Source organism: Lagopus muta, chromosome 6 (assembly GCF_023343835.1).
Source record: "Lagopus muta isolate bLagMut1 chromosome 6, bLagMut1 primary, whole genome shotgun sequence".
NCBI lineage: Eukaryota > Metazoa > Chordata > Aves > Galliformes > Phasianidae > Lagopus > Lagopus muta.
Window position 1 is genome coordinate 9,487,087 of NC_064438.1, and position 19,991 is coordinate 9,507,077.

The 19,991-nt window shown below is 41.9% G+C and overlaps 1 protein-coding gene across 4 annotated transcripts in view; it reads left to right on the top strand.

Moving 5' to 3' along the window:
- Positions 1 to 19,292, top strand: part of SCUBE2 (signal peptide, CUB domain and EGF like domain containing 2) — a 38,485-nt gene extending 19,193 nt beyond the window's left edge. For all 4 annotated transcript variants that reach the window (XM_048948988.1, XM_048948989.1, XM_048948990.1 and 1 more), the window contains 9 exons: positions 599 to 703; positions 1,886 to 2,041; positions 2,315 to 2,518; positions 9,814 to 9,981; positions 11,573 to 11,734; positions 12,895 to 13,092; positions 13,893 to 14,045; positions 15,057 to 15,136; positions 15,663 to 19,292. In XM_048948988.1, the coding sequence (XP_048804945.1) occupies positions 599 to 703; positions 1,886 to 2,041; positions 2,315 to 2,518; positions 9,814 to 9,981; positions 11,573 to 11,734; positions 12,895 to 13,092; positions 13,893 to 14,045; positions 15,057 to 15,136; positions 15,663 to 15,815 (1,379 nt within the window). In that variant the 3' untranslated portion in view covers positions 15,816 to 19,292. The remainder of the gene's footprint in view (positions 1 to 598; positions 704 to 1,885; positions 2,042 to 2,314; positions 2,519 to 9,813; positions 9,982 to 11,572; positions 11,735 to 12,894; positions 13,093 to 13,892; positions 14,046 to 15,056; positions 15,137 to 15,662) is intronic.
- The last annotated feature ends 699 nt before the right edge of the window (positions 19,293 to 19,991 follow it).

The following is a 19,991-nucleotide window of genomic DNA, read 5'->3' on the forward strand; positions in this document are numbered from 1 at the left end:
CTCTGTTTTCTTTCCTTGACTTTCTGACTGCAGATCACGATTGCAGTTGAGAGTTCCCCTTCTACTGCTTTGTCAGCATCACCCAATCTAAGATTTAAGAATAAGGAAAGAGAAATGGACCAGCAGTGAAATGAACTGTGAGGCCAGCAGTACTGTGGCTCTTTTCAGATAAACTAAAGGCATTGGCAACTTACAGATTCTAGTTTGAGTTATTGGACAGTGGAGTTTAGAAAGCATCTGAAGTTAAACAGATAAAGTGCTGCTTTGTATAAGCGTAAACCACTTTCTGAACTGGTTTTGTTTGAAGTATCTCTTTTTATTTCAGCCAACATTTATTTGATTTTGCCCAGAAGCAGTTCTTGATTTGATCTCGTTCTGTCTCTTTTATTTTAAGTGAAATCTGTCACACTTTGTTCCAATTCCAGTTGAGAACCAGCTTCACAGCAATAGGAAGCTGCCATCTCTTTAGATCCTCTGTGATGACCACTTTTCCCTTTATGTCAGTATATTTTTGATAACATCATTGTGATGTGATATTAGGTTTTTCCAAACTTTCCATTCCCTTTCTAAAATAACATATAATTGTTTCTTTCTGAAGATATTTCAACCATCAAGATAAGTGTAACCTTTAAATTAAATGAAGGAAAATGTAGTTTGAAAAAGACTGAGATGTTTCAAGAAGGTCTGGAGCAGATGATACCAGGTATGAATATAAACGTGCAGGTAAGCAGGTGAGAGTCATATCTGTGGGGTTATTAAATGTTTCCTTGATAGGAAGCACAGAGAGGGCTGCAAAGTTTCCATTTCTTACTAACCTCATAAATCATACTCCCTCCCAGCCAAGATTCTTGCAGTAGGTGTTTCAGGTGAGAGGACTTTCCTCTGATAACCTTTGTTTGCAAGGAAAGTCCTTCTTTTTTGTTTGTGTCACTGTCAGTAAGTTCCCAGTAAAATCAGCCATACTTCTTTTATGTCCTTTCCTTCCTTTCCATCCTTTCTTTCTCTTCTTTCCTTTATTGCCTACTCCTTCCTCTCTGATGCCTCAGTGAAGATGCTCCAGGCCTCTTCGCTGACTTCACTGCTAAAAGTTTATTCCTCTTTTCTTTTCCTCTTATACTTTAGCAGCCCCAGATGGACATAGTGAGGTCAGCTCTTTGTCTGTTCCAAGACAGGATGTACAAAGTCAGCAGGAAATTAGGATACTTAGGGGGAAAAAAAAAAAGATAAAGTTACTTAGTAATATGGTGAATCGGCATGTCAATTTGTTTGTCCTTAGAAGAGTAACAGTGATGAACTATGCTAGGTACTCAGTGAAGAGTACTTATTCCTCAACCAGAGCTTATTCTGAATGTTTTCTTTAACTAAATCTTGTTTCCCTCTTTGAGGAATTGAAAATGATCTCCAAGTGTCCTGTGAATGTAGCCACCACTTAATTTAAACACCATTATAAGCTAATGCATTTTTCACATGCTTTGTGTGAGTGCAGAATCGTTTCCCTCCAGCAGCCTGCCTGGTGTAGGCAGAGTTACAGTTTTAAGATGTTTTGTGTGGCATAAAGGGAATTCACTGGAACCTGCTTAGCAAAATCCATGGGAAGCGGGCTGAGTGCTGCAGCCAACCTCTGATCCTAGCAGTGAATCATGCATGCCTCAAAGCCAGGGCAGCTCTAGGGACTCCACCTCAAAGTACATCCATGGGTGCACTGCAGTCACGATTCTGCATGAGGGTACACCCAGTGAGAAACTGGAGATGTTTGTTTTCTGTCATGTGGAGTGAGTCCTTTGCTCCCCTTGAAGTTCTGGTGATTAAATATGCACCGAAGACTAGCAAGTATCTAATAACATAGCTGGCCAAGCTTTTGCTTCCTTTAATTTTGTTCATACAGAGAGACATAACTCAGTAATGGAGAGCTTCCACTATGTAAACCTAACGTGCAGCTCTGGCAAGAAAGTCCATGGAGCCCTCAGTAGACTACCAGCAACCAGAGAGATTTTTATCACTGCGGACTTTGAGCTTGAAACGAACCAAAAGGAGGTGACAGGTTGGTTGGAAAATAATCCAAGGTGCGATTTGAAGCTTCTTACGGTTTGCTTCTTAACTTCTGTATTTTTCACTTCTATCTTTATGCAAAATGATAATAAAAAGTATCTCCTGTTTTGAAAATTAATTTTCATGCTTCAAAAAGAGCTGAGAGATGAGGATGGTTTCTAAGATCAAAGAGCTGCCCATACATTAAAGTCTTCCGGTCTGTTTAATTTTCTTGAAGCCCACTGGTTTTGGCCATTCTTCAGGTTTCACCCTTGGTACTTTTCAGATACGTGTGATGTGCGCTGTGCCCGGAAAAAGACAGAGAAGAGGTTCCGAAAAACCATTCGAACCTTACGGAAGACAGTCAACAGGGACCAGTTCCGCGTCCGTGTCTCTGGCATGGACCACGAAGTGGCCAGGAAGTCTCTCAAGCTGTCGGAGCCACAGCAGTCATGTGGTGTGGGACAGATGCATGTGGGTAGCAGATGTGGTAAGTGAGTGTAAATTAGGAACGAACCATCGTGAGGTTTTGCTCAGGTCTGGCAAGTGTGGAGGCGTCACAGGATGCTCCTCCAGGAGGCAGGAGGGCTGTGTGGGGTGTAGTAGGGCGTACTGTTTGTGCTACTGATACGTGTGTCTATGTGTTTATTGCTGGCATTTGCTGTAGTACAATGGGATAAGTGCTCAGCACAGTGTACTTTGTTGTGAGTGATGCAAAACCTATGGTAAACTCAAAGGTAGAAAACCTGAGGACTTAAAGGCGGGCACCGTTGCCTGGGGATCACCAGTGTTACTTATAAAACACTGCATTTGCCATCCATAGCTCTGTGTTTCTGAACTTGTGAGCATTTTATATCTTGCTGACCATTTTCTCTTTGCTGGTTAAGCTCTGATTCTCAGAGAATCTTCATGTCAGAGTTATAATTGCAAAGAGAAAAGGGGTTTTCTGGGCCAAAACTGAGAAAAAAAATCTCAATTATCATGACACTAAAGGGCACCGCCATAGTGAAACCCACAATAAATACTTCCGAAGCACAAAAGTTAAGGAGAAGGGTCAGATGTTGTCTTAACAGGGGTCTAACAGCCATGACGGTTAGCTGAGGCTGCATAGGGTGTGTAGCATGTAAGTGGTTTTGTGAATCAGCAAGCCTTTAAAACGCTTGTCAGACTGAATTAGTACATCTTCCAGCAGCATCCCACTCAGGCTTAGGATAGATTTTCCCATCTAGTTTTGCTAACTCTGGAAAAACTTGAATGCAAATAGCAGAAAAATGCTTTTTTGTTGTTTAAAACATCTGTTTAGGGGAATTAGTTGGGAATTCTATCAGAAAGAGCTGTGCATTATGATATAATTTTTTTGTAGCATTATTATAAGCCTGGAAAACTTTGGAGCCTTCATCATGTTGAGGTTAGGTGGATTTTTTAAAGCTGCTGTGTCTGATGCTTGCAGGAGTGGTTTGAAAATGTCTCTGCCTCAATCTGTTGTATGGAGTACAATGCTTTCAAGCACATCTATGACTTAATCTGGAAAAAAATCAGCAATGAGTAAACTAAAAACACTGCAGGTAGATGCACCCAGATGAAGACATTCTCTTTGCATTTGTCCTCAACTAATGTGAGTTACAATCAGGAAGTGGAACAACAGGGAAACAATTATTTTTAGGTAGCCATAGAGCCAATTTATTTTCTTATTACTAATGAGCTGCTTACATGGCACTTCTGTGCTAGTTCAGAGAGCAAGGGACCTTCAGGAGAAGGTCAGTGTCTGTAACAAAAGCAGCCAGAGACACTGAGCATATGAAGACAAGTGTTTTGAAGAGGAACTTGTAAAGGTCCAGACTCTTCTTTTGCTGAAATGGTGCCATGGTTCACCCTGCACATCTTGGCAGGGTCTGATGGGAGCACCGAATCCTGTAAGATATGATTCCCTGAGGGCCTTATGCCTGAAAAGGTGCGATTGCCAAATGGATCTTTTCTTCTTTAGCTGAGTGATTCAGAGTACGTCCTTGTGCAGATCTGCTGTGATCAAATAGGGCGGAGCCTCCACAACGCCTTTTACTTGAATAGATGCTAACATCTCTCTTCTCCGCTTTAATGTTCTCCACCTATTTACTCTAAGCTTACAGAAACCTGGTACTTTGAAACCTCTCTTCATCTTTTGTCACATTGCTGGAAGCTAAACTGAAAGTTTGCTGGTTGCTGAGGGAACCTAAGAGTACATGCAGAGGCAGTGCTATTACGTATGCCTCATTTCCTTAGAAAAACCAATTGTGTTGGTAAAGCAATGCTGGGTGACTGCTGCTGCTGTCTGACTGCTGGTCAGAAGGAGCTGAGAAATAGAGTGGGGAGGAGGGAAAGAAACGAGCTCATGGGTGTGTGTGAGAGCAGGATTTTTTTCCTTTTGTTTTGATCTGACTGTTCTGCAGAGCTGCTGAGAGCTACTGGGAAGGTGGTAGCCCTTTGTATCCAAGCATGGTAATGATTCTGGTGTGAAAGTGACTCTATAGCAAGAGATACTGGGTCAGCAGATGAACCCAGGGCCACCGGGGCATGTGTTCTCAGGACAGGCAGTGAACTTTGGCAAAAGGATTTTGCTCAGTCTGACCAGAGAGGCAGAAAGCAGTGGTGGAAAAAAAATATGGCTAGGGACTAACAAGTCTTCTGTGATCCAGATAGTGAGTGGAGTGCAGTTCACTGTTTTTCAAATATGTGTTTTAAAACAAGATATTTGGAATCTGTAAATACAGCTTTGTTGAATCAGACAGTCTTGTTCTGGCCCTCTTTCTGCAGTAGATATCTACTGACACAGCACTGTCTGTAACACTGAATGTGAGCAGTGTAAGAGGGAAGCCTGCCCAGTGCCAGCTCCGACCCACTTGTCTCAGGTAACTGGGGCTGCATTTGCTTTGCACTTCAGCTGAAGTGATGCTTTTCCTGGTTTTCCTGCTCTAAGTCCTGCTGACATAGTGGGACATGCTGCAGAACAGAAGATCTAGAAAGGCACCAGGAACAGATTAGATACAATCATCCTTAATGGGCTGAGTGGTTACACATTTGTCTGCTGTTCTTTTAACAGCTGTTGATATTAAAAGAGAATTCACAGTGGATTCCAAGGAGTGGTGTATTTCATTTCAAGTTTGCTGTTCAGCATCAAGTCCTGCTCAGGCTTTTCTGACGCCTTTGTGGCCCAGATGTTGTAGTTTCCTACCTTGTGTGCAAGCTCTGTGCCAATGAGGAAGCGTATTTAGTATTGGCTCATTAATTCTGTGAAATCCTGAGAATGACCTACATGGAGCAGCCCACTGTAGGTTTCTATTAATGTGTATCACGGGAAATAGAACCTGAATCAACCTTCCCAGAGAATTTTGGATTCTCATGGCAGAGTGTGTGTCTTTCCACACTGCAGTAAATCTTATCATAAAAGAACTTGCTTGTTTAATTGGTGGTGCTTCAATACTGGACCATCTGAGGATGCTGGAAGTGCTGTGTGCTGCTTTGAGAACAGATTTGTCTTGGAAGGGAATGCGGTTTTCATTCACCAATCAGGCTACACGTAGTTATTCTTCAGTATGAGCTAGAGTTGAAACAGGTGGCCAAAGACCAATTCTTCAAATACTGACAATTCCTTGTCATGATCTGATTAACAGTGACATCCATACAGAAAGAGAAGAAAAAGATTGCTACTGTGGACCTTTTGCCTGCAGGTGTTTTCCACTGAGGGAGAAGCAACAAGCAATTCATCTGTTTTTTCCATCACTTAAAGTGCTGTCATATGTTGATTGCGCCCCGTGGAGCTGAAAGTACAACTTTCTGTGTTTAGTATTTTTTGTGTTCCCTGTTCATTGCAGGGCAGTTGGATTAGATGGCCTTTGAGGGTCCCTTCCAACTCTAAGGATTCTGTGATACCTGTGCTAGATACATGAGTGTTTTAACAAATGAAGGGAGGCAAATAAAAGTAATGTTCCCTGAACTTGCTGAGTAGAAGGATATGTCAGCACAACATTGCTGCAGTTACAAATGGATTAATCCAAAGAGCTGCCACTTAAGGGAACAGCAAGCATGAGAACAGCAGTGGCATAGGTATTGCTCTGATATAAACACTGGGCAGCTTTATCTTGTGTGGGAGATGCTGATGCCTTTCTCTGCTCAGCATCCAGCAGTTTTGTCCCCTTAATTTAGAGGATGCAGACAAAATGTTAACAAAATAGTCTTAAAGCTTAAATGTGGTAAGTTGCTGACACCATGGAAGTACGATGAAAGATACAGAAAGAGGAAAGTGCTGACTGCCGTTGCAGTTGCTGCAATTGGTAGTTGTATTTCCACACAATGGAGGACTGAATTGCATTTATTTTTTATATTTTTGTAAAACTGACAAGAAAAAAATACGTGATTAAATGTCAGACTGCCTTTTGCTTGTTAGCCTGCTTGCAACCATAGGTTTAAGACACAAATCCTTAAGACATAACTGTCTCATGTGCCTTAAGTGTGTGAACTGCTACAATGCAATAACATAAAGGATGAGGTTTCAGAATTGATTTGTGCCCGTTGTCAGTAATTATCCTTATAAAGTCAAGGCGTGATTCTTAAGAAAATAGGAAAATGGTGGATCATGACCTCCTTTATAAGGTTCACCTTCTTATCCACTGAAATACTACAGCGTTTGTCTAGAGGAGCAAGCACTCAAAGGCCAATGATCTGAAAAGGGAAGAAGAGCCTCTAAGTGTCTTTGTAACCCTTAATCCCGGTTCACTGTGCCCCCTCTTCTTTTCTTTTCTTGTTTTTGCATCAGAAAAGCTTTCACTCTTTTTTTTTTTTTTTCTTCCCCCCCTTAAAACAGCTGCATGAGATTCAAGACCAGTTTTTTAATGGGCATTGAAGGCCAACAAAGACAGTGGCTGCAGAAATGAAGTCTACTAGAGGCAATTGGTTCTTTTGTTCGTTTGGAAAAAAACAATCCGGTTTCTGAAAAAAGAGCAAAGCCAGCAAGGGGGATTCTGATTTATGCCATTATTTGCACATCCTCAGATCTTGTTTTGAGTGGGTATTTCCCATGTGTCAGGAGGGAGAGGCGCTGTGCAGGAGTTCTGTGAAACTCATAGATTTGGTAGAAACTCCCAGAGGTTCATAGGCAGTTTTAATTTCATTGAAACTAATGCTGTGACAGGAGAAGTTTGAACTCAGTTTTATTTTGTTTTTCAGAGAGGGTTCATTTGTGCCAACCTAACTTCACAGTCCTGCAGGTTTCTGTGGGATGATATCTGTGGTAGTGATGCATTGCTCCCACAATTAACGATACTGTAATTGAACCTATTGACACCATGTCTGTCTGTTATGCTGAACTGAGTCCTGGTGAGTGCAATGAGTCTCTAAACACACTTTCCTCATTAGCCTTGCTCAGTGCTCCAGTGGCATGAGGTGCCTGGACTGGGTCTCCTCTTGGAGGGGGGAACCAGGAGCAGTTTGCAGGGAACGCATCTGTGGCTCAGATTGTCTGGGGAGCTGTACTGCTTAGGAAAGCTTGGGTTGAGGTAGTAGTGTAAAAAAAACCCAATGTATTTCTTAGACTATAAACTACAAAAAAGTGTGGGGTATCCTAGTAGGCATCTCCATCCAGATCTGAGCTCCCTAATCCCAGAAGCCACGTCACAAATGCTAACTAATAAACCAATGATCTTTGTTGTGAAAGCAACCAGTGTTCCCATCACCCACCCTGTCTTAGAAGGCAGCTTCATGTGCTAGGGCCCTGACAGCAAGTAATTGCTGAGCAGGGGTGGCCAGCACCTCCTTCCTGGGGTGATGTTATCATACAAACCAGAGCTCCATGGACAAGCCAATTGCTTGTCCAGTGGGACTGACTCTTCTGCTAGCCTGGCTTGTCTGCCAGCAAGCTGCTCCTGCCTCAACATGGATTCTTATTTTTCAGTAGCAATTCCTGATCTACTACTTCAGTAGTTTTGCTGCTTGGCCTTGTGATTTAGTGTTGAAGCCACAAATGCAAAATGTTAGTGAACTGATATTTTTTTATTGTTGCTAGTGAGCTGGAGTGTGGGAATGTACTATGATGAGGAATGAGAAAGCTGTTTGATGCCCTAATGGAACTCACAAGGATGAGGAAGCACAAATAACTTGTGACTCTTGCCACAATCCTCAGAATCCTGGGAACCAAAAATTAGCTGGAACTTGCAGTGTGTCCCAGTGTGGTGGAAAGGCACAGAAGCAGACCCTTTGATGCTTCTGCCCCTTTTTCCCCTTGCTCTCAAAGTTCAGTGCCTGTAGGGGTGTTCAGGGTCTCACTGACATCCAAGGAGAACCTTTAGGTTTTACTTACTCAAATGCAAATTGCCTATAGAACCAAAGAGCTATTGTGGGGAAGGAGGTTATCACTGATCTTTGCATTGTCTCTTGGTTCCTGAAGCCAGTAGCTGTATCTCAAAATCACCTTTAGTAACCTTGATTGCATCTCCTCATCACAGAATTGTAATTGTCTTTCCTTACCTTACTGGGATTGTTGCAGTGGAAGCCTTACTTCATCCGTTTTTTTGTTAAGTTGCACAAGGAGTGATGAGTGTTCTGTAGAAATGTTTATAAAATGAAGAAAAGCTTGGGAGTGCATGAATGTGTGTACTTATGAGAGCAGAAGTAATGTGTGGTGGAAAAAGTTACAGTCTCCTTCTGCACTAGCTTTCGTTGATAAGCAATGGAGCATTACTTAATTCTGCTGTGTTTTATTATCAAGTGAAGGAAAAACACTCACGACTCCACTCTATTTATCAGCAATAAGCAAAATTCTTCATCACTGATCATGACCGGTGGTTAATGCCCTGCTTGTTGTTAGTCATATATCCTGAAATGAAGCCAAGGCCAATTTAACTTCCTAACAAAACAGCTATTCACTGAGTGATTTATTGGAGCTATAAACTAAAACTAACAGTTTGTTATTGTAACAGGTCTTTTAAAGGACAGAATTTTTCAGCATGGCTGAACAACTGCAACACTATTTTGTACCTTCCAGAACAGGGTGTTATTAAATACTGGAACTGAAATCAGTTCTTTTGTGAAAAGTTTCAAGCACAGATTTTGTCAATATCTGTAAGTATTCGTGGGTTTATTGGATAATATCATACTGTTTTCAAGTAAAATCAGTCCAGTTGATGTTATCTAAGCATCATACAGAACACAATTATCCTGTGCACAGGTGATCATTATCCAAGAATCACTGCTGGCAAGAATATTTCTGCTTTAAAAGTCACATCTAATGCTTAATGAATTTGCATAATTCCTGATTGCACTTGAGCTTTTAGGACAATTTAGTAACCTCAGCAGTTATGAAGTATAAGAATTTACTAGTTACTAACATGGAAATACTTTTAGAAATCTGGAAGTACATTTTTGATGTCTTAATTTCAGTATGTATTTTTTTCTTTTGGCAAAGGTCTGAGAGTTCTTTAGAAAGAAGAGTTAATCTCTATGTTATTGCTCTGTACAGATTATCAGAAAGCAGTGAGTGGACAGGCTTAGCGCCCAGCGTAGCCTTGCAACAATGTGAAGGCTGCTCCAGTCCACCAGAGCTCATCAGCACCACAGGTTATCAGTGTTCATGTCAGATATGCAGGGTACAGTGTATGTATTGAGTTCTTCCTGTCATTCACATTCAGTTCTGAAACCTTGGTCCTTGCTGTTGAAGAGGAAAGCAGTTGCACAGTGGAGTTTTAGGTCCTGTATAGGCGCATTGCTTACCTCCGTTATAATGTGTGAGTTGAAGCTCCTGTGTGCTTCTTTCTCTAGATCAATGCTCTCCAGGTGAATATTCCCCTGATGGCTTCAAGCCCTGTTTGCCGTGCCCTGTTGGAACATACCAGCCTGAAGCTGGGCGAGTGTCCTGCTTCCCCTGCGGAGGGGGTCTGACGACGAGACACAGCGGTACATCCTTGTTTCAGGACTGCGAGACCAAAGGTAAGACCAAGAGTTGGTGAACTCTACTGCTCTGATGGAAAATCTATGCTGCTGCTGCTACATGCAGGGTGTTTCAGGAAGGGTTGCTCTTCCAAAGAGTTGGTGGGCCTGGTCGGTCTGCAGGGAAGCTCAGTAAAGCCTCAATCATTTTTACAACTGACTTCTACGCAAGACTTGAGGAGAGACTGAGAGATGCTTGGAAATTGGTTAATGAAATGGCTGATGTGAGAAGAGTTTTGTATAAAAGAAGAGTAAGAAGATTCCCAGGAGAAAATTTGGGCCAGTATACTGTATTGAGGTTTTGGGTTTAAGTAGTGACTTGAAAATGTGAAGGATGGAAGTGGAGTTCTGAAGTGTAAATAAGAAAATAATTTTTCATGTTAATAATGGCTAAAAAGCTAACTACAAAGCTGTTACTCATTCTAACTATGCAGTACTTCAAATGGTCCTCTAAACTTGAGTGCTATGGAGCTGCCATGCTATCTGCTCCCAAGGTTTTCCTCCAGGAGTGGAAATCAAGGGGGCGATCAGACCTTTAAGAATGAAGAAATTTCTTGTGTTCTATTTATATAAAAAGTAGAAACCTGAGAGCTTTGAAGCTGTCTTTGAAAATGTTGATGAAAAATATGTACCTGTGGAAAAGATGAAATGTTAATGATTATAAGTCAGTGTCTTAAAGCACGGATAAAAGAACATTACTTACATCAAGATCACCAAGAAAAAGTGTTAATAGCAAATCGATGTAACTGAATAGAAATAAGGGCTAGGTATCTGGTCCTGATGCAAACATTTAGTGGTGGTTTGAATAAAGAAATCTTTCTTGTGTCAAAGATATGTTTACTGCTGAAAACTGCAATGTAGTAGATGTATCTTGAGTAGTGTTAAAGAATTACTGATAGTAAAGTGATAGTTCACTGATTTCTCCAGTGAACTCATTTCTACAATGAAGGGTCATTAAGTATTGTTTTGTATTTGATTTTGCAAAGTTACAGTGCTAAAAAAAACCCTAAAAACTCTGGACAAAGATGGGAGGACTTGATTTTAGTTCTATTTAACACAAACAAGAACAGGTCTGTAAACAAGGCCCAGTTTTCAATTTAGAGTATTCAAGGAATTTTTTGTATCAACTAGAATGAAGAGCTCATGGTTTTGCATGTGGCCACATGAGATGTGGAATTGCAGAGGTAAAAACTGTTTGGAACTTGTATTTGAAGTGTTTTGAATTATGGAGTGGCAGTAGATCATGTAGGGGAGGACTCCAAACTGAGCTGCTGGAATAAAAAACTCAACAAGGGTAGTTATATGGTAGTAAGCAGATCCTGAAAGGAACGGGGGGGAGAGGGAGGGAAGAAAAATGAGAGCCTGTGCAGCACAGAAAGCTACATTTTAAAGGCAACGTAATAAATTATTCAGAAGTTAAGCTGAGCTGAGAGAAGTAAACTTGTCAAATGATGCAGAAGGAATAGGAAAAGATTTGTTTGTAGTCTTATGAATGAAAAGAAACAAGATGGGGATGGAGTTGAGAGTAAAGATAATATATGGTTTGTGCTCTTGACTTGTCAATCATGCTGCCTATTTAAATACTCCCCAGTTCAGTGTTCACCTGGCCATTTCTACAATACAACAACTCATCGCTGTATTCGCTGCATGGTTGGGACGTACCAGCCTGAGTTTGGACAGAATTACTGTATTTCTTGCCCTGGAAATACCACAACAGATTATGACGGATCCACAAACATAACGCAGTGCAAAAGTAAGTATAGCAAGATAGGTTTTCATTATCTGTCACAAATGAAAGGACTGGGCCATCAATATTCAGAGTGGCCTTAAGGGCAAAATATAGCTTTGCTTCAGGGAGCTTGGAGAGAAGGCAGAGGTGTTGGTCTTTTTTTGCTTCCTGCTTGCATCTCATCCCACATGACTTACTAAGGCTCATGTGAGACCTTTTCTGCAGACTGGTTTCATCATTCCTGAGGAGGTGAGTGATGGTTGTGTCTTGCCAGTTGGTGTTGGGTCACCCTGGGTCATGCTGTTAAATCTTCTCTCCCAATACACAGCAGAACAAGTTTGTGTTCTTGGCATCTTGATCTATTTCCTTTCTATTAAAAGGAATAGAAGTTGGCTCACTAAACTTAAGTTAGTAAGAATTTCTTAATAGCAATCTTTGAAAGAGGCGATTACAAAAAGCCACTCTTCTAGATTATGGGAGCTGTAGTGTGGGAAGCTGAGGGCAAATTGAGGGCAAATACAAAGCAGAGAGCAATTCTCCGAAGAATCTCAGAGCTGCGTATATATACAAGTATGTGTATGTGTATATTTGGGGAAAGGGCCTGCTGTACTCCCTGTTGGTATCACTGCAGATGTGGTGCCTCAGCAGAGCACAGCAGGCTCCTGTTGGACTTCAGCTGATGCTTCTGTGAAGGTGTCCTATCTGGACAAGCAGGTGGAGCATCCTTGCTTGACCATTGCTATGTCCTTTTAAAAGTGCCTTTTTTCTTGACTGTGGCCTGGTTAGTAGCACCTGCTATATTAATAGAGGATAATCTATATTTTGCAACAGGCTGCACAGGGAGGTGGTGGAGCCACTGTTCTTTGAGGTGTTCAAAGAAAAGAGTAGATGTGGCAGTGAGAGACATTCTTTAGTGGACATGGTGGTGGTGGGTTGATGGTTGGGCTAGATGATCTTACTGGTCTTTTCCAACCTTAATGATTCTATGATTCTATAATTTCTTAACATCGATTAAACCATAAAGGCAGAAGTGAAGCTTGTTGAAAGAAACTGCATCAGATATAGACAGAAAAGTTTGTGTGCTGTCAATCATTTACTGCCTCTGAAAGTGTCTGCATGAAGAGCTGAAGGATGCCCTCACTTTATCTGGTCATATATGCTGTTTTTTGGGTTTTTTTTTTCAGATAGGCAGTGTGGAGGTGAACTGGGAGATTACACTGGGTATATTGAATCACCCAATTATCCTGGGGACTATCCTGCAAACACTGAATGCACTTGGAACATTAACCCACCGCCAAAACGCCGCATTCTGATTGTGGTTCCAGAAATATTTCTGCCAATAGAAGATGAGTGTGGGGACTACCTGGTGATGCGGAAAAGCTGTAAGTCTGAAATGAATGTTGAGGCACATGGTACCTATCTCAGTGTGCAACTTCACAGGAACTTCACAGTGCAGCAGGCTTCTCACGTGCATTGCTGTTTGCAAAAATTAAATGTAGTGCAACTGTCCTGTACTTAAGAATGGAGATCTCTTTAAATAGCAGTTGGGAAATTCTATTTGGCAGTGCTGCTCAGGTGAAATGGGAGAAATATTCTTGAGAAGGGGTAGATGGTTCAAGCCAACTAGTCATGGATCGTGCAAAGCAGTTTTAGCCTGGGATAGGAAGAGGGGATGCTTGCTGGTTCCTACAGTGCTTGATTTGTGCGTAAATAACTTCAGTTTCTAGAATGAGCACATCCTTCAAGCAGTAGGCCGTTTTTGTGCTTTTTTTTTTTTTAGAGAAAGAAAAAATATTCCTGGACTAAGAAGCTAGTCATTAGTGACTTGCCATCCCTTCTTTCCCCAGAGAAGCTGTGGAGGTGTTCATGGCCAGGTTGGATGAGGTCCTGAGCATCCTAATCTAGTTGGTGGCAACTCTGTCCACAGCAGGGGGTTGGAACTGAGTGGGCTTATAGATTCCCTCCAACCCAAGCCGTGCTATGATTCGATGATCCACTAATGGCCTGCCACAATATAAGGAAGGTTGTTTGTTTTGTTTTTTGTTTATTTGTTTGTTTTAGCAGTGGCATGCATTTCTTGTCATGGTAATTTAATCTAATTTGTATACACCTACTGGCATAAGGCATTGTCAGGTAACTGCCTATTGTGTTGTTATTGTTTTGTTTTTTTTTTTTCTGAAAGCTTCTTCCAACTCAGTGACCACGTATGAAACCTGTCAGACCTACGAACGCCCAATAGCTTTCACTTCTAGGTCTAAGAAGCTGTGGATCCAGTTCAAGTCGAATGAAGGGAATAGTGCCAAAGGATTCCAAGTTCCTTATGTAACATATGATGGTAAGTGGATGTGAACAGCTGAATGTGTGTGGAGCGGTGCAGCTGCAGCAGTGCAGAACTCCTTGTGGGCTCCTTGACCTCACTAAGAAGCAGGGTAACCCAGTGCTTTCAGCAGTGTCACTGTTCGAGCGCTTCCAGTAGCTCTTTTATTTTTTAGCTGAGTTAAGGATCACTGCATTGCATTACAGTCTTAAGTGCAATCATATTTCCAGCCTCTCACAAACCTAACCGAACAGCTGAGATTCTGGGCTCTGACTTGCAAAGGCAAAATGCAGAGCTTAGAGGCAGCATCCAGATTTTACATATATTTATGCCTTCCCAGCTCTGGATTACTTTGGGTGGCAGATTGCTCCCAGTTAAGAATTGGGCAGAGCCCAAAATACCTCTGTGATTGATTGTGTTGCTGCTATCAGATGTAATTTGGTGTCAGAGAAGTCACTGTCTGCATCCACGTTCTCTTGCATTTTGCTCCTGAATCTTGAAAGCTGATTTAGAGAAATGTTCTAGTGAAGCAGTGGTGGTTGTAGTGGAGGAGAAACATATCTGTTCTTGAAACTGACTCTTCTGATCCTTGTCAGAGACATCAAGAGAGAGACTGGAGCTGAGGTTTTGTCCTTCAGCATGAGTGATGTGAGTTTAATGTGGCATATCTCTGTTCATGCTGGAGTAGTGAATGAGTGCCCCTCCATGGTGAGCTGGAGAGTTTCATTAATAGTGGGTAGTTTTTAGGTGATGCTTTTCCTTTTGAAGCTTTTCAAGTTCTGATTGGCCAGGGGATTTGTCTTGTAAGAAAGCTTCCTCTTACCTTTTCTCTCTTATAGAAAGAAGTCAAGAATGGGTTAGGGGAATTTGCAGATAAGTTCCAACTGTGCAGCACTGGAATAACTGCTGATATGAGAGCCAAATACCACTGGTTATTTTGGGGGTAGGGCTTCATTGTATAGCCAAGGGAGGTATCAAATATGGAAATGAAATGAACGTGCAAAGGACTCTCTTGTGCACTCTCGATAGAGGATTACCAAGAACTAATAGAAGACATCGTTCGGGATGGTAGACTTTATGCATCTGAAAATCATCAAGAAATACTTAAGGTATGTACCTTCCACTAAAATCTTGGTTTTGAATGAAAATAACACCTATGTGCTAGAAATGTTGTCTCCTGCTCTGCACCTGATCTGCTCCTTGGTGCAATAGACACCTGCCACTTTGGTAGGTGGGTAGACTGAGTGGATGTCATTCCAGGTAGACTTTTCTTTTGCTGGGTGTCAGCTCCAAGGTGGTATAGTTTTTTTGTGGGTTTGGATTTTGTTTTTTTTTTTTATTTTTATTTATTTATATATATTTTTATTGGTTGGTTCTGTTCTTGTTTTATTTTTCTTTGCTGTTTCTGGAAGTATGAGAAAGGAAGAAATCCTGTTGCTAATTGAAATAAATGGGAAATTCCAGTGATTTTCTGGGAGTCTGAATGTCAGCTTTGCTCTACTGGACTGTGAGCTCCTGAGACATTTTTACTTAGAAAGTAAAAAGTCTGTAATCTTTTACCAGTCATTAAGCTTTGGTGATATTGACCCTAATTCCTCTGTGGAATTACTGTAAAATCTGCTTTCATTTTTCTAGGACAAGAAGCTGATAAAAGCATTGTTTGATGTGTTGGCACATCCGCAGAACTACTTCAAGTACACAGCCCAAGAGTCAAGAGAGATGTTCCCAAGATCCTTCATTCGGCTCCTGCGCTCCAAAGTTTCCAGATTTTTGAGGCCTTACAAATAGCTGGCACTGTCCTTAAAATACTAACCAGCCCTTGGCATGCACAGAGGGGTTGTGGTAGGTGGGCCTGCTTTCTGTGCTGTCCACGCTGGCAGAGAGACTCCGGGGAAGCTTGCCAGCTCCATTCTTGGGAGTGTTTGGCTTTCTCAGCTAATATAAATATTTTGGTGAACAGAGTTTTGATTCCTTTCCAGATAATATCTTTTGGGTACCAAGGATTACTTCATGGATCTGCGAATTAGAGACTGACCATAATTTCTGTAACTGAATGGTGCCAAGCAGACGTTTGAGAGCTCTGCCCCGATGCTTCATTCGTAACTCCAAGAGCTAATGAGGACAGACAGGCTAAGTGGTGTGGTTTGGGTTGAAATCTGGGCTGCCGCTACTGCATATTACCTCAACAAAGCTGGGTTCATGTTCAGTCTCTCTGAAAGTGGGAACAAGTTTGATGTCTCTCTTAACATTTGCTACAGAGGAAATTCAGAACTAAGATTGAAATGATTAAATCCAAGCCAGTGAGTCCAAGAATTGCAGAGTATGTAATTTTTCTCCGAACTATATGTTGTATGAAGCAAAGTATGAGCAAAGGGTTGAATATTAGCTCAAATGCTCTGGGTCTGGATCACCTTGTGTTCATGCTAGTGAGCTGATAATCTACTGGTTTGAGTGGAATGATACCAGGGCATCAAAGGAACGGGAAGCAGACCCTGGCCCTCTGGATGCCTCCAATTTGGACTGACTGCAAGTGTTACAACAGAACAAATTCTGGGCTAAATTCCAATTCTCTCTCCCTGTGCATAGGCCTGGGACAGCATCGTGTGTTGGCTTTTCCAAGTAGTGCAAAATTCTATCCTCTGAACACCTGCAGCTGAGCATAAACTCCATTTTAAATGCAGTCTTTTCATAGATGGTGTTCTTGTATGTCATGATTTACAGCTACTTAAGGTTCTTAATCTCCTATGATTCTGTGATTCTGCGATTCTGATTCTTACATGGCCCTCAATCCTCATACTCCTTACCTTGTCTGAGCACCTTGCAGTGGCGTTGTAGAGCAGAGGAGGGCTGCTTTCCCTTTCTTGTTGGAGCAAAGCAGATCTGTGAAGATTTTTTTCAGCCAGATCACAGATGCTGCTTTTTATGCCATCCCAAATTCTGTAATTTTCCTCAGCTTGTGCTTCTCACTCGAGCAAAGAGTATTCTGAAAGAGCCTATGAGGAGAAAAATGTTGATCAAAATGTTTTTTATTGTCTGAGTGTTGTTCTGTCCACTTTACTATTACATCCTTGTCCTCTGGCCATGCCAGCCACTTCCTCAGTGTAATGCACCTTTCTGGGCATTTGGTCTTTAAGGAAGATGGCCTCAGTCCCTTTTGCTTGAAGATGGACTGGTATCTTTCTGGATTGTTCTTCTGGCAGTGCTCTGAGTAGCACAGTGCCCACTGGTGATTTCTGTCTGCCCCCTCAGGAAAGATACTGACATTTTGCAGTGTGGCCAGGACAAAAGCTCCCTTTTCAGTTGTGAACTTGGATCTCCCTGGTTTTCACTGCACTTGTACGTGGTATTTAACTGTTGTATGTGAATAATACCACATCCACAGTGTGACAGATGAAATTCCCACTCAGAGCCAGAGTCAGAGTCCTTTCCCTACGTTGTTAGGGTGAATGAATACTACCAAATGAACCTTGCTGAACTGCCATGCTGTAGATGCCCCATGTCGTAGCATGTGAGACAGTGTGGCCTTTCACATGGTAAGGATGTGTTCTGATCATGGCACGAGGGGAAGGGGCAATAGCATTACGCCACTGACACCATGTTGCCTAGAAGGAATTGCTGTAGTCTGAGAGGAAGGGGGAAGTTGCTTGTGTTGCTGCCAAGAGGGTGAGCTGTGTCCTAGCTGGCTTACTTGGGCTTCTGCTCTGGCTCAGGTATCTGTGGCACATTGATGAGTCTTTGTTGCAGGGATGGAGCTGTCAGACCTGCTGCAAAAGGAGCAAATGAGGCTGAGGGGCGAGAGGGGAGGCAGGGGCGGTAGATGGGCAGAACAGAGGGTAGGAAGCCAGGGCCTTGTATTCTGCTGGTGGGTACGTTTATCGTGAACCAGCCTCCCTGCTGCCCATCCTGGGAGGGACAGCAGCAACTATCTAGAAGAAAGAATGTGGTAGTGACATGTAAGGAGTGGCTAAGGGATGGTAAGATAAGGAGAAGTGTGATGGGAAAGGCTTGCTACCTCTGTGGTGAAAATACTGCTGTGCTGAGATCCAAGTGAAGAAGCATTCCAAGACAGCTTCCTACTGGCAGCACAACCCTCTGCCATTCTGCTCTTCATGGCTTCATGTGCCAGATGCAGCATGTCAGTGAGCTGCAGGGACCCACCAACCATCTCCATATGCCAAAAGAGCACTTTGAGATGAATGACATGCTGCAGCACTGCCCAGGGTGCGTGGATGGGTATGAGGCTGCAGGTGGGCACAAGAGGAGAGGGCCGTGGTGTGCCGGCTTCTGAGCACCTTCACCAAGCCTAGCAGAGTGGCTTTGCTGTAGGTTGGAGGCTATCTGCTGAGGGGTGCTGAATTCTCTCACAAGAGGGCTGCAGGTTTGAACAGTTCCATGTTGCTGAGTGACACGCAAATCATAGCAAATGGTCTCAACAGGGGTTCAAGGAAACAAAACAGTGTTTTCAGACATCCACATATTGTTAATTGGTGAAATTGGGCTTTCCTGCTTTGCATGCGAGTCACCGACTCGATCTCTGGGTTTGTTGCACTGCGCATCATCTTGTGGGCATGCTGATGTCCTTGCTCTGCACAGCCGCTCTGGGAGTGGTGTCTCACCTCTGGACCATATGGTGGATCTCAGCTTTGCTTCTCTGTTACTCTCACGTGCATGGGGTGTTTTCTTTGCTGTCTGTGGAAGGAAGGAAGCACATCAGCATGGTGTATGGCCCAACGCTGAGCAGAAGAACCTACCTTTGAAGAAAAATCCTTTTTGCTCCACATGCACCGCTGTGTTCATTTTCTACATAACAAGTAAAAGACTTGGAAGCACTCCTGTTACTTTATATCTGAAACTACGAATGAAAGTTCTCCCATTTATGTAGGTCCTATGTGCGCAGCAAAAAACGGAGAGGGAATTACTGCCATCTGAACTACTGGGAGAAGTGGTGACTTGCAGAATGCTGGAATATTTGGCATTGTAACTTCATAGAAATGATAGTGGCTCTGTAGAAGTTGAGTTTCTACACTCTGTGTGGTTGTAGACTGACGCTATTTTCTGGCAAGATGTAATTCCAAAGTGTTTAACCTTTTAAAACAGGATTTAACTTTTGAAATAATAATTAGTGTTAAGTGGATGACTTAATGTCACCTACATGAGATATATATGTAAGGATCTTTTTCTTGATTGTAAATTAATTAACATGAAATGTTTCAGACTTACTTTTAACCAGAGAAATAAACCAGTAACCGTTTAGTTACATGAAAACCTTGGTTAATATTTTTAGTTGTCTTTGCTGTGATAAATAACAGTTTTGTAACCAAAAGGAGCAAACACACCAGCTAGACTTCATATCCTGGGAATAACCCCTCACCATAGCGTTCTGTTTGCTGTAGGATGTTGTTAGCCTGCGTCTTTACCCACAGAGAAATAACTGTTGGTGTATTAAGTAGAGCAGCTATTTCTGGCTGCTACAAGACTAGAATTATCTTGGTGTTAATACTAATAATTGTGCCAAAACCAATTTGTGTATGCCAAGCTGGAGTTGGTTGACCTGTTGTGAATAGCTGTGTCAAACAGTCATCCACCTGAAGTAACTCCTCAGTGTTTTATTACTTTGTAGATTAAGCTGACTTTTTTTTCCAAAATAACTTATTAAAGCTTACAATATAAAAAGCAGAGGTGAAAACCTGTGCTAAGACATAAGCACCCAGAATATTTTTAAGACAATTCCCTTAGTTTTGTTAGATTGTCCTTAAATCCACTGACTTCAATTCTTAGAGTTAAAAAATAAAATTAGACCATTTGAAATTATGAACGAGTTGCTCAATAATGATTTTAATACTATTTTTTCCATAGTCATTTCTGTGTTATCCCACTGAATAGTTGTAATCAATCTGTCAAAATATTTTATGAAAATAATCTCAATGTCGTCTTCTTAATTTATTATTATTAAGGCGTTTGTTT